This window comes from Phoenix dactylifera, chromosome 2, assembly GCF_051530095.1.
Source record: "Phoenix dactylifera cultivar Ajwa chromosome 2, Ajwa_hap1_PhDact_Kaust_v1.1, whole genome shotgun sequence".
Taxonomy (NCBI): domain Eukaryota; kingdom Viridiplantae; phylum Streptophyta; class Magnoliopsida; order Arecales; family Arecaceae; genus Phoenix; species Phoenix dactylifera.
The window spans coordinates 4626023-4640260 of NC_143191.1; the positions used below are offsets into that span (position 1 = coordinate 4626023).

Here is a 14238-nt window from a genome sequence, read left to right on the forward strand (position 1 = left end):
GAGTGCTTCAGGCAGCTCCGTCTTTCCAGCCTACATGATGCCTCCAGAGTGGCAGCATACATGATCATATAGAAACGAACGGCTATGATTGGCGGCATGCACGGTCCATCCTAGTCAGCATGGAGTCTTAACTGCACTAGACATGTTGGAATAAGTTCCTTCTTTTGGACCACTATTCGAGAGGGTAGTTTGGCTCGTTGGGCAAACTGGCAAGTGGTTTTGTACAGCCATTAATATTCCATTCTACGAGGGCAGACCCCAACGATGTTTGGTTTTTAACGTCGAAGAGTCTGAGAAAAGAAAAACCTCTCCCTCTACATTTAACCACACTGCGTTAGATTGGCTGCAAAACTATACTTCGTTAAATCAATAAAAAAGAAAAAAATGCCCGCCCGTCTCTTTCAAGGGTGTTTTAATAATTATTTTATTGCGCTTCGTATAAAAAATTAAATGGAAAAAAAAGGCCATCTCCTTCCTACCTCCTCACCGCCTACCGCTCGGTCCCAAAGCCTTTCACTCGAAGGAAAAGGTCAGCACTTTCTTTCCCTCTCTCTTTCCCTCTCTCTAATTGGGTCAATAATAGCGGCAGATTTTTTATATGGATGATCGTTCTTGCTATGTAGATTATGGTTTCTTTTGATTGCTGCGAGAATATTTAGGCGATTTTAGGTTTTTGTTAGATCGATTGATTGGTCGGCTAGGGTTTGATGTCGTTTGCTCCTTTGGATGAATTCGTTTGATTTGATGAGCATTACATGTTTTTCTCTCCTTTTGGATCTGTGGATTGGAAGAATTTGTTCGTGACTTGCTCTGTATGGTTTCAATTGGTTTTATTCTTTGGGCCTTTGGTGATATTGGATTGCTATGTTTTGATATCCCGATGATTGATGCGATCTGCATATGCTTGGATTTCGATGGGATTTGAGGGAAAATTACTTTTTCCTGTGCTTATTATCCTATCAGGGTAAAGTTTATAATTTGGAGGTAGTGGAATTTGTTGCCCTCCTCATATGTTTGCCAAAATTAATAATAATGAGACGTCTCGTGTATTGATTATTTATATAGCATTTTCATGGCTGAATATTAGATGCACGTCGATGATTTAATGATTTGCAACTCAAGATATTCGAGTTAGAGAGGACACAAGTGCTACAACTAAGTTTCATTTATTAAATTGCCTTCTCAAGGGGCAGATATGATTGCTGATATGTCCAGTAAGAAATTTATTGATTTTCCTTTTCCTTTTTTGATCTACAGTCTGGAATCATACGACTTCTTGCCTTTTCTATTGCTAAATATTAGGAAGGTGATCATGTATGCTGGTATTCTGCAAAATTTCTAAACAGGCTACTTCGGTCATCCAATTATCAATCACTTTTTCAATTGTTGTACACATCCAATGTCTGTTTCATTTGAGGTGTCTTTGTACTGATCCTGATCAAAGATTTGCATGTGAATAAATATTTTGGCTCTATTAGTGGTCTGTGTATATGCAATTTATTTGGATATTCATATATAGTAAGTGATAATGATGTTATTTTAAGAACTTTTACATGGATTCATCTTATTTTCTATGGACTAACACATATATTTTGTAACCAACATTGCATGGACACATAGTGAGAGTAAGATTTTGATGCATGTCCACTAGAAAAGAGGAAAAAATTTGTGAGGAGAAGGTAGGATAATAGTTTCAACTTAGCATACTTCCTATTGATATTAAAATGGTAGAGAATATAAAAATATTGAATTATAATATTTGTTGAGGTGCTTCATCTATATTAAATTAATAAAGTAATTCTTTTTTGTCAAGTTCTAACCTTTTAGTCCAGGTTCACAAAGTTGGTGCTATGACTTGTACCGGTTAGGTATTGGGTTGATACTGTACCATACTGATGCACGATATGCACGTCGATGCCGATCAGGTGTCGACGAGCAAACAAGTGAGAAACAAAGAAGTTGGAGGGAGAGCAGGGGAGTAAGGACCTACCATAGAAGAGGAGGTGAATCGGGGGTTGGAGCTTGTCGATCAAGGCTAAAGGGGAAAAAGGGGGCTAGAGGTCGTCTATTGGGCCTGGAGCACGTCAATCTAGACTTGGAGGTTGTCGATTAGGGTCGAAGACATTGGCAAGATCTCTCATGGTGTCATTACTGGAAGATAAGGAGGGGATTAGGAGGAGGGTGAGACGGAGGGATCAAGGAAGAGAGAGGGCGAGAGAGAATGTGACTACTAGGGTTTCAAAGAGGAGAGGAGAGGAGAGAGAGAGAGATTGAACATGGGGTCTTGGGGTTTCATTTTGGGATATAAGGGCCCGATTTTATTTTTGTGAACCAGGTCAGAATTGTCTAAAATTGGGTGGAGCCAATTAGAGCAACCCGGTTTGGACCAGTTCTAATCCTTTTTTGTTTTAGGTGGTTGAACCGTCTTGGTTCCTGGCTAGTTCAGTTCATTGCCCTTGAGCCATCAGGTTTGGGATAGTTCGGCAGACCATGCTTTTAGTAATTGACTAATTCAAGATGTCATTCTAATTTTTAAACATTTCGGTGATTATTATTTGTTTAATGTGTATATTGTGGTAATGTAATGCTTGTAAAATGCTGATGCTTTCATTGATCTTGGAATGTGGTCAAAAGTGTAGATTATGATATTTCATTTTTCTAGATTAGTTACAAATTGGCTTTCATTTTTCTAGATTAGTTGTAAAAGTAAGATAGTGGTGAGACAATTATTATCTTTAAAATGCATGAAATAACCTACATGGTTTGTATTGCATGCCTTTATTAAAATACACTTTCCTCGTTCACTAGAAAATTGGCTCAAGTATACAATATTATGATATATTGAGAATTTTCTTTTTATAACCTGTTTGACCCCGAGGGTTTAAAGTTTTTGGCAAAACCAATCCCCTTTGGCCAGAAAATGGATTTGTTTCTGAGAGTAATCTGAACCTGACTGAAGTTTTTGTATGCAGCCAGTTTCATTCTGTTTCAACTGAAACTGACCAAAACTTCTGCCTTCTTTTTTATTTTTGTTTTTAAACAAGTAAGCACGTTTTATGTAAGGATTTAAGCACCGGTTTGTGCATTGGCTTTATCGTAATAGTATGGTACTGGTAATAGGATGCCTCTTGATACCAACCCAAACCACAAATGGTACATCTCCTTTATTTGCTATGTTGGCATCAAGAGGCAGACCATGTGTTGGTATGATATTGTTTCATATCATTATACTCAATGTTGATAAGGTGCCATAAGGTTCCTAGTGCCTGCACTCAAAACCTGAATGTTTTCTGAAGTTCATCAATAAAATTAAACCACACATTTATCTAAGGCTCTAGTGATCTGATTATTTTTCTTCTAAGATTGTTATTTTGATGGGCAAGATGCAACTTAGGGTGTTGGTCAAGTCATAAACAACACTACGGTATATGGAGCTAAAAACATATGTGCATATTTGGAGCTTTCATTATTTTGGAGAGTGATGTGTAATTATTTATGCTTGATCGAGTGATATTTGGTGTATTTCCTCAATAGTTTACTAAATTAATGTAGTACATTTAATTCATTAAGCTTCAGCAAAGTTTAATTTCATCCCATGGCTACCTTAACTACATACACTGTGATCTAGATAACTTAAAACACAACAAAATGCTGTGAGATAACATGTCCTAATTCATTTTATTTTTCTTTCTTTTTCTACTTTTGATTTTTTTTTTTTTTGACTGAAATTCTGAAATACGTAGCAAGTTTGCTGAAACTTAAACTCTATCCAAGAGACCGTGACCGAACCAACTTCTAGAACCTCGATCAAAATCATTAGCCATTTAAAAAGTAAAGGAGAGGATGACCAAAGAATCAGAAACAACAAACAAATAGTCAAGCTACAAAACTCTAAGCATTCTTTATGTAATACCACTCCTTTTCCTTTTCCCCCTTTTGTTTGGCAGGGGGAGTTGGTGTAAGGAAATGGGGTCAGGACCAATAACATATTCTTAATGGCATCCATCTAAGCTAAATTCATGATTTTTTTGTTGAAGGCATGACATCCAGAAAATAGCTTTGCCTCTTGCTGCCCCGATGTTGACAAACTAGTGAGCCAGTTGACTACCTTCCCTATATGTATGGGAGGTCTTGAAGAGGAACCCTTGTCTTTTGAAATTTTCAGGCCAAAGTCGGGCTGATATATGTGAATGGAGTGCCATTGAGATGACAATGGAAGAGCCTCCTAAAATGAAATAGCATGAACTCCAAGGATGTAGACAGCAAATTTGATTTCTTCCCATGACCTGCAAGGTTCACAAAAGGTCAGAAGATATATGGAGAGGGATGGCCCTTAGAAGTAAAGATACATAAAATAACTCTTTGAGCTAAAAAACGCAGCCTTCTCCTTGTCCAAAGGCATTTGAGACTCATTTTGCTACTTAAAAGATCTTTCAGTACTTGCTTTTCAAACTTCCCACCATATCATGAAAATTTTCGATATAGCCAGCTGTAACTATTGAGCCTTGCACCAACTATTGCATGTTGGATCGATAACCTTGCCCGAAGAACTTGATGTTGGCTTGAGGAGTTCTCACTTGCCAAGCATTTCCTATGAGGGCTAACTTTGATATTATTTAGAGATTTTTGAAATTGCTCCATATATTTGTCTAGTTTCTCGTTCAGATTCCAAGCTAACAGTTTTATTTAAATAGTTAGGGGATCAAAAATCACTTGATGAGACCTTTTCTAGGTGTTTCAAACGTCTTTCTAGCAAAAATAGGTACCTTATCACTTAAATCTGTAGAAACTTTCAGAGTTGTCAAAGTACTGCTATTAAGAATTACCATGGAAAAAAGGACGAAAAGTTGGTTAGCTTCTTTATTTGCTCATCACAAGGGCCTCGTGTAAGTTCAGTTGTATACCTCACCACTTGAGCCACCACTTTAATAATCTAGTACCAAGGCCATAGGATTAGTTTCTGGGCTGAACAGCCTGGAAAACCAGGCTGTCTGGTAAATGAGGTGCTTGACCAAACTCCAGGTCTTCCTCTAAACAGTCTCCGAGGATAGTACGGTGCTTATTTAATTTCTTCTGTCCCTGCAGTTTCCAAACATCCTCCAAAACAAATTGGTTTCTGCACCGTCTTATAAACAATTTAGTGCAAATGCCCCCAAACCCCCCCCCCCCCCCCAAAAAAAAAAAAAAACCAACAACAAAAACAAAATGCCCCACAAAAAAAGGGGAAAAAATATAATATGCGGATCTTCTGTCTTATTTGATCAAGCTTCTGTCTTAATTGTCATGGGTGTTCACCTGGGTGTCTAGGTTGTTACCTAGGCTATACAAGGGGCCCCACTCTCCTGGATTATTGCCTGGCTATTGGAGGGTCCATAACTTGAGACCACCTAAAGCTATTTGCCTACTATAGCTTCAATTACACATATTCAAGTTGGTAGGCGGTACAACTCATTTGTATAGAGAGCTTGAGAAGGCAGAGGTATATGGGCTAGAGCTTTGAAAATACCTCTTTTCTTTTTCATCCTGTTTTAAGGTTAGCTGGTAAGCAGACTTATTTCCAGATTACTGAGGGTACCGAAACCAATATCTAGTATTATCAGAACATTTGTTTGAATTCTAAAGATGGAAATGACAAGACAGTGCTTAGTGATTGCTTTTTAGACAAGTTTGAGGTATTAGATAAGCCAGAGACTTGGAGGCATGTGATTGAGTGATCATCTAATTACATGCTGGTAGTTTGTGAGGAACCATTGTTGCATAAGTTCTGGTGTCTTCATCGCATAGTTATTTTCAATCTTTAGTTTTGGATCTGAAGCAGTATAAGTTGGTTGATCCCCATGGAAATTGTACAATTAGCTACTAAACAACATCAAATGCCTGTAAACTGTAGTTAACTCTGCTTTCAAATGGACTCGGTATGAAACAAATTGATGTCTGCAACTCGTGCATAACATTCTCTAAGAGAGCAAAGACATAGTGTTTATACTGACGTTATCCTTCCCTGGTTGGCTTTTCTTCAGCTTCTCTATCATTATTGTAGCATGGTTGCATTTATCTTAGATTTTGCTGCTATTATTGGTTTAAATTGTTGATGCCAGTTGCCTGGGGAATTAACAGGTATGATCAAGAAGTATATTATGCCGGTCTTTCTTCGCATATAGCTTATACGTGATTCCACTAAGCTGGGGACGGAGGCATTCAGGTGGGGCCATTAGGTGAAGTCCCACTGAGCTCTTTTAAATCCTATAGCCTCCCACTGCACTGCACATACGAGCTTTCTTAGTGCAGCTCGAGCAGTATATGTAGCTTACATTCTCGGTTGAAGTGGCTTCATCCTTTCTTCCATATCTGATACCAGACAAATTGATGCAATTCTTGAATATAAATGCAAGTTTATTGTCTTACAAAAAAGACGTGAACAAGCTGAAAATTAGTGTTGCTGCTACCTTTTACCGATATGGCAATTTTTAATTAGGATGTAAATTCGCTAACCTATAGTTCCATGCATGCAGTTATTCTTGCGCTCATCTGAAACCTGAATCATGAGTTTAGCATGTCTTGTCTGTCATAGCGGGGGTAGTCCGTCACAATCTTTCAGAAGTCACTCCATCTCAAGTTCAGAGGGTGAGGGGCGTTGCTCTGCAGTAGTCGGCTGCTTGACGCAGAAGGTAACCATCGCTGCTGGGCATGGCGACAGCACCGCAACATCTAAGGTGGCTCCATTCCCTGTAATGGCAAGCGGTCAAGGTATGGCACAAGCACCTCGCCTTCAGCGGAGCCGTGCTGTGACAAGGGACCTTGTTAGAGACTGGAATTTTGATGAAGTTCTTGTTGGGAGATAGGAAGGTCAATGCGAGCAGAAGTCTCTTTCTAGGGCATTGGGTTGTGATTCCTATAAGATTTTTGTGTATATTTTCTACCATTCTCCTGCTGGCTTTTATGTGTTTCTCTGGTTATGATCGACAGACTGAGTGCTGGTACTCTTAGAAACTGTACATGCCCTGACAGCAGGGACTCAATCATAGAATGTTTTTTGCTATTTGTGTTAAATTTAGTAGTGCATGGCCATTTGTCCAAGAACAGGGAACTCTTTGAATCTCATTTACTCGATGAATAATCTATACTTCTGTGTATGTAGTGTTTAATTATAGATTGCAGCTTATTTCGCCAATAAAACAGTCACCACTAAAGAGGATCTTATACTGCATCATCCGAACTAGTATCTATCATTAGACAAAAGTCGAGCACTTATACGATGAAAAGGGGTTGTATTAATTGAGGATGAAGTGGTGGACTGGCGTTATGTACAAACTTATTTGCATGAAGTTTTTATTTGCTACGACTTGCGAACTGGGGACTGCCTTCATGTAATTCGATCTGACTGCATGCCAAACTCAAGTGAGTACTTCACGCGCGTTAAGTCGTTTAATGAGCTACATTCACGTTGTGCTTAGATGCAAGCACAGCTAACGTGATCGGTATTCAAATTTAGCTGGCCTCGCTCATGGAATTGCATTAATGTCTTCCTTTTTGGATAGAGAAGAGCAATAATATTGTTGGGCTAGGTTGGGCTATGCTCAACATGTGCTGCAGGCCAGAGTAGTCATGCTTGAAGGTGACTCGGCTACGGTGATCGGCTGGATCCAAAGATGCATAGGCGGTATGTGTGGGTGTCACCTCCTGCTTCTAGATATTCGGACTATGGTTAGTGGTAACATGGTTGTCCAGGCTAAACATGTATACAGAGAAGCTAATGGAGCTGTAGACTGGATAGCCTCGTATGTAGTCAATCACTCTGGAGATGCCTTAGGGGTTAGGGAGAGGAAGCTATCTAGTGTGCTTCGAAAGATATTGTATTTTGATCTTTTTGGACGTGTCCGTACTAAAATGAATCATCCTAGTAAAAAATAATAATAATAATAATAATAGTCATCTCCATCTCGGCTCCGCCAATCGGGCCATTGACTCTACCCCTGCCGCCAACCTCGGCCTTCACCCCACGTTGAGGAGATTGCCGACACCATCATGGCCTCTTCTTTGGCCTCCTCCGCTGGACCCACCTCCGCCACCTCCAACTAGCTTGGCAACCAGTTCTTTGAAAAAAATAGTGATACTTTAACATGATTTATTTTCAGAAATAGATGATTGTGATATTGCCACTAGAACTGGTTCATGGGGATTGCGATCAGCTGAAGATCAAAGCTTCATGATACGGCTAGAACTCCACAATGTTTCATGATAGCTACAACAGTCAATAATACCTGCTTCATATTCTTCTTGTTAAACAATCTTTATAAAATGTAGAACTATCCTTTTTGTTGCTCAAATTTATTGACATTTGGGATGGAACGAATGTAGATTAAAAAAAATACTATGCTCTACACCAAATTCCTCCATTGCCTCCATCCTATGTTATATAATTGACATGGCATCCAATAAAATTTCTCCCGTGCATGCATCAGAGGAGACATGTAGAGCGATTTTTCATTTTTGCCACGTATTCTATAGCATCCATCTTAAAGTAAAAACCAAAAGGTCAAAATAGAATAAAATTTCTCCTATTGATAGAGTCCGTATATCTTAAAGTATGAGACTGTCCACCCATATCTAAAAAAGGACAGCTTGACAAACAAACAAAAAAAAAAGAACGAAACATATGGATGGCCTTGCGGATGTCGCTTCGCATATATATATATATATATATATATATATATATATATTAAGCCACAAGACAGATGAACCCCATTAAAGTAGGAGTCCCATCCCACTTTGATTTTTCAATTTTCACTTTAAAATGGACGTAATAGGATACATAGAAAAAAAAAAAGGCAGGCCATTCCATACGATCTTTGGTGCACGCACCAGAAAATTTTTGTTCCAATTTCCACTGCCACTACCACAAAGGACAAGAATGGAGCTAGAATTTAATGGTGTGGCATGGCATTGCTTGTTTACCGAGAGTAATAAATAAATAAATACATCTCTCGTGGAAGATGGTAAAAACAACAAAGGTAGATTTATGAAAGGCAGCACAAACATTTTAACTGTAGGATCAATAATTTAGATCTTTAATCTAAACCTCATAAACATATCATATATTAAAAGAAAGAAAATTATTTTGCAAATAATTTTCATGATGAATGATAAGTTCATATTGAGAAACAAACTGGAGAATTCCTTTGTCCACTGAAACCTCGAAATGGTTACAGATTTTCAAAATATAAGAATAATAATGCATCAAATTTGTAACACAAACAATTTATTATGCATTCTTGCCATGTAATTTCCTGAAGCTAAAGTCAGAAATTAAATTAATAATTTCAGACATTTTATCATAAAGCTACCACAACGAAGAGCATGCCCTTTAACCATTCTGATTACGAAACAGGGATAGGGGGCTTGAGAAGAATCATGGCTTCTTTTATTTTTCCCACTGCTGCTTGTAGCGTCGATAGGGATGCAGCATAGGATATTCGGATGCACTTATCATCTCCAAATGCATCACCCGGGACGAGTGCAACCTGCCAATACAAACCACAATTATGTCATAGGACATTCTACTATTACTCAGCTCAGAAACTACACTAATTCTAACTGAACATACTTGTGCCTTGTCCAAGAGGAACCGGCAAAGGGATTCAGAGTCCTTGATAATGCCAAACCCTTCAACTTCAGCTCCGTAGTAGGAGCTGAAGTCCACGAACAAATAAAAAGCACCCTGCAATAAATTAATTGTTATTGAAGCTTAAATTAATTTCTTAAAGCAGGAGCTTTAATTGAACTATGTTAACCAGAATTATGCTGGTTTACCTGGGGCTCTGATATCTTGACGCCCTCCAGTTCTCTAAAGCTTTTAACAAGGAAGTCTCGGCGCTCTTGGAATGCTCTCACCATGGTGGAGACTGCTTCACCACCAGCATAACCCAAGCCTAAAGCAGCAAGGCCTGCTTTCTGAGAAATGCTACTAGCACCTGAGGTAGACTGCAATAATCCCACACGTCTTTGGTATTAGCCACTGATGTATAGATAGTGAAAGTAGAACAGATATATAAACAAATTTCGACCTTTGCGATCACTATAAACCCGTCATAAAAATCAGACTTAAGATATATGAACTTATTAGTTGCTACAATAAAAAGATGGTGCGAGTAAGCAAGTATATTTGAACTTGACAAGGTTTTATTTAGCAGGGTAGATCTCCACATACATATAAAACGGATAAGAGTGAGAAAACACCCCCTCTCAAATCTCGGAGAAAAGCTAAAGGGGAAAAATCCACTGTTCGTCTGTTCCTCAGACTCAAACCTGCATCTCTTCCTACTGGGATGCAATCTGCAGTTGGTTTAAGCTAAAGACCAACCAAGCCCAGCCCAACCAACAAAATCCCTAACCTTTAACTCGATCCAACCCATTAATTAACCTATGCAACTAAATTGTTAACCCAATCCTAATTCAAAATTTCAAATTTGATTAGGTTGGTCGAGTCATGTTGGACCAAGTAAAATTTAGAATTATATTTGACCCATCATTTAGTGGATTTAGATGGTTCCTGTTCTACTTTGAGGTTTCAATTAGGCGGTATGAGCTAGCTAGACTCGAACTCTTGAGCAAACTTTAATCACACAAAATTTCGTCCATTTAAAACCAATTGATGGGATTTGATTAGATGAGATCTATCTTGGAGCAAATTTGAGGCCAAATCTTTATTTATACTCGGTTATAAAACATATGCCCTTGGGTTCAAGTCATGTCAAGTAAGGATTAGAACTTTCTTTTGTTATTTTGTCTTTCATTTAGTATTCAACCCATACCTTGAAATTTAATTTAGACTGTGATCTAGCTAGACTCGGACTCTTCAGGTAATTTTCATCATGAGAAAATTGCTTCAACAATTATGCCTTCTACAACATATTCATACTTTCTTCAATCTTTTGTACACCAACACTGGAAAATTCAAAATGCAACTTTACTGAAGAAATAGAGAAGTTTGGAAGTATGCTTTCTCCTCTATAGCAATCGACAAACATTTGAGACTATCCCTCAATGTTTTTTAAATTCCTCTACAAGTCAGCCAATTGAGCTACTATAGAAATCTAATTTATATTGTCCCAATAAACTGTTTGAACAACATTTTTTGTACCACCATTAATTACATTATCTTTTAGATGGTTTGGTTTGACTCTCACAGTTCTACATCCCAATCAAAATGCATATGTTAATTTTCATTCGCTTGCATGTGAAACAAAAGCTTTTACCTGACTTAACTTCCAAATTCAACCTCATGTGCACCCCTATTAAACTTTTATAATTCCGATACATGATAAATTATTCCCATGCATCTCTCGGGTCCTTTGCTTGTGCTAGAAATATAATTAAGGAACGCATATTTTATAATAGAGAAACAAGATATTTACAAATTAGTTTTGTCAAACTTTACACTCTGTTGCATACTAAACTGCTTCACCTTTACACAACTTCTATTCCCCTCCTGCCAAAACCCTCCACAAAAATACCACCGCCAAACAAGGTTTGCTGTTCATCATCATGGTTGGTGATTATTAATAGAAAAGCACAGCAACATGACACTTGCCAAGCCAACCCATGTGGTCGTGACAAGGCTTGTTAGCTATGCCATTTTTAAATTAGATCTACGACAGAAACGTAGCATGTGAGTTATCAGGAACATTCAGAGATATTGACTAACTTATGAATAGCCTATTTAGCAGGACTTTATAAGAAGAATGATAACAGGTGAGTGGGGAAACAATTTACCTGGCTTTGGATCTTTCCACATGCAGCTACAAAGTGTTTAGGACAAGCAAGGTATCCAAGTCGCCAACCAGTCATCGCAAAAGCCTACAGACATGCACATCAGACTTCAGCTGACAATTTGTACAAATATTATAAACTTTCAAGCCTGAAGAAGCATATGTTTGTGCTATAGTAAAAGCTGTGTATGATTGGATTTAGTGCCTGCTGGGTAGAAATTAAGCTAAGAATGAAAGCATGTTAAAATCCCACATGGACTATAAGGTGTATGAAGCTATGGTTTCATTAAAATGTCACAGCCAAGAGCTTGAAGGAATGAACCCTTGGCTTGGTACTCCATACATTTTGACTGTGCTAAACCAATCGAAGAAATCCACATAAACAATTGATTACCTTAGAAAATCCGTTCACAGTCAAAGTTCTTTCCCACATTCCAGGCAATGAAGCAAAGCTTGTGTGTTTTGCTGGTGGGTAAATAATATGCTCATATATCTCATCAGATAATACCTGAAAGGCAAATTGTAGTAAACACTAAGCTCAGTATCTATAATATGATACGGATTTCTTGTGAACTTTGTTGTTCTAGTATATACATATGTGCAAGCCCTCTCTGAAAAGCTTACCAGGAGCCTTGGATGCTTCCTTACTATATCAGCTATCTCCTCAAGCAGCTCCTTTGGATAAACAGAGCCGGTAGGATTAGATGGAGAACACAGAATCAGCAACCTTGATTTCTCATTGAGCTTTGAAGCAAGGGCCTCTGGTTTAAGAAGAAAATTATCTGATATGTTTGTGGAAATAATTACTGGTGCTGCATCAGCCAACCTAGCCATCTCAGGATAGCTGACCCAATATGGAGCCGGAATTATGACCTGGATAAGAAAATAGTGGAAAATGATGTGAGAGAACAGGCAAAAAGCAACAAACATTTCTATGAAGCATCTATAACATTTAAGAATAAGGTTCAGATTAAGGTTATGTTGTTTCATATGACATGATGCACACTATAAATATAAAATTAAACAGTAGACAAACTTCAACATATTCTTCCTCCAGAGAACTCCATCAGCATGAGAACTACAAGTAACATTTGCAAGTAGTCTAATCATATTGTCAAGTCAATGCCGATTATGTACAACTTTATCCTTTCAACTGATATCATATATTGCTGTAAGTTGAACATAAGGACAAAGAGGTTGCTTGTTTGTTCCCAATCATGGCCAAACAAGCAAACAAGGAACTTTTGAAAGGGAAACAACTCATTTTCATAATTCTAAAATAATAGAAAAGGTTTCAATTTTCATTAGTCTCACTAATACTCAGTTAATAGAACCAAAGGAGAAAGCAAGGCAAAAGCTTAAAAATCCCCCAACAACATGAGTAACAATGAAGCACCGAAACACATCATTCACACAACTGAAATGAAACCAAGACTTCACCTCATCCCCTGGCGAACAAACTGCAAGCACGGCTTGCATGATAGACTGCTTGGCTCCATTGCTCACCAAAATCTGATCGGGCGTGTATGATAAACCATTCTCCTCTGCCACCACCCAAAAAGAAGCATCAATAAGTATCCAAACTTTCAAATAACCAGCTTTTAAGTTAAGCTCAAATCCACCAACCCTGGAATTTGTGGCAAATCGCCTTCCTCAGCTCCAAAGTTCCGGCATTCGGCGTGTACCTCGTGTAACCTTGTCGAATAGCATTGATTCCAGCCTGAACGACCCAACAAGACCGATTCAAAAAGATCCAAACCTTCCTCAATCCAGATCAAGATCACCAAACAGTTCCAAGAGATTCACCTCAGAAATGGCGGCGGGGGTATCGAAATCCGGCTCCCCTGCCGCCAGCCCAATGACGGGCACGCCGGACTGGACGAGGGCGGTCGCCTGGTCGGTGATGGCCATGGTCTTCGAGGGTTTCACGGAGCTCACCCTCGGGCTCACCGTGGGATCAACGGACGCCATCGGATCCGCGGAAAGCGCCGATCTTGCGCTAGCTTTGACCGATGGAAGGCGTCCCCCCCTCCGGTCCCAGGAGTCTCCGAAGCGAAGGGAAGCAGAGGAGGAGAACTCGACGGATCTGGAGAAGGACAGGGCTTTCGAAAGATTGGAGCCCGGAAGGGATCGGAGGGGAATTCGGGATCGAGAGGGGAGGGGAAGGCAAGAAGAAGAGGAGGAGAGCAAGGAGTGAGAGGCCTCCATGTGGGGGTAGCTGAGTATGGGGGAACACGCGAGTTCTGCCGAATTCTTCCCAATGTCCGAGTTCTTATTCTCTCCCACCAACCCTGAAGCCACCAAACCCCACCAACCCCGCGAAATTGTTTAGAAAGGGAAGGCACGTCTCGCGAGTCCGCCAAAGTCCAAACCAAACCCCATTGTGATTTGGAAGAGAAGTTGGGAGTCCGGAGGAGCCGACAATCCCCCGCCGTTAGCTGTACCAAATCTTTGCATGAACTGAGTCTCT

The 14238-nt window shown here is 39.2% G+C and overlaps 2 protein-coding genes across 11 annotated transcripts; one reads left to right on the plus strand and one right to left on the minus strand.

Moving 5' to 3' along the window:
- Positions 1–240: 240 nt before the first annotated feature.
- LOC103702660 (PyrD) lies at positions 241–7133 on the plus strand. Of its 10 annotated transcripts, none has more exons than XR_016399097.1 (4): positions 241–529; positions 1088–1214; positions 6118–6202; positions 6513–7133. XR_016399097.1 is itself a non-coding variant. In XM_088715056.2 (3 exons), exon 3 carries the CDS (start codon positions 6543–6545, stop codon positions 6840–6842), a length of 300 nt encoding a protein of 99 aa, XP_088571182.1. In that variant the 5' UTR covers positions 378–529; positions 6118–6215; positions 6513–6542; the 3' UTR covers positions 6843–7133. The 10 variants fall into 10 exon arrangements, 6 of the variants coding, with proteins under 6 accessions (XP_088571182.1, XP_088571181.1, XP_008783400.1 ...); XR_016399100.1 differs by lacking the exon at positions 1088–1214 and adding an exon at positions 1258–1314 and having other exon boundaries at positions 251–529; XR_015974993.2 differs by lacking the exon at positions 1088–1214 and adding an exon at positions 1258–1306 and having other exon boundaries at positions 256–529.
- Positions 7134–9116: 1983 nt separating this feature from the next.
- Positions 9117–14187, minus strand: LOC103702661 (bifunctional aspartate aminotransferase and glutamate/aspartate-prephenate aminotransferase-like). The gene is made up of 9 exons (XM_039132773.3): positions 13575–14187; positions 13395–13488; positions 13209–13312; positions 12393–12641; positions 12163–12276; positions 11773–11856; positions 9811–9981; positions 9605–9718; positions 9117–9521 (listed from the first exon to the last, which is right to left on the minus strand). Exons 1-9 carry the CDS (start codon positions 13974–13976, stop codon positions 9378–9380), a joined length of 1476 nt encoding a protein of 491 aa, XP_038988701.3. The 5' UTR covers positions 13977–14187; the 3' UTR covers positions 9117–9377.
- Between the last annotated feature and the right edge of the window lie 51 nt (positions 14188–14238).

Coding starts and splice junctions, on each gene's coding strand:
- LOC103702661 (XM_039132773.3), bottom strand. CDS start 13,976: ATGGAGGCCTCTCACTCCTTGCTCTCCTCCTCTTCTTCTTGCCTTCCC. Junction 12,642..13,208: donor TTTGTTCGCCAGGGGATGAG/GTGAAGTCTTGG, acceptor TTTCTTATCCAG/GTCATAATTCCGGCTCCATA. Junction 9,719..9,810: donor TCAAGATATCAGAGCCCCAG/GTAAACCAGCAT, acceptor AATTTATTGCAG/GGTGCTTTTTATTTGTTCGT.
- LOC103702660 (XM_088715056.2), top strand. CDS start 6,543: ATGAGTTTAGCATGTCTTGTCTGTCATAGCGGGGGTAGTCCGTCACAA.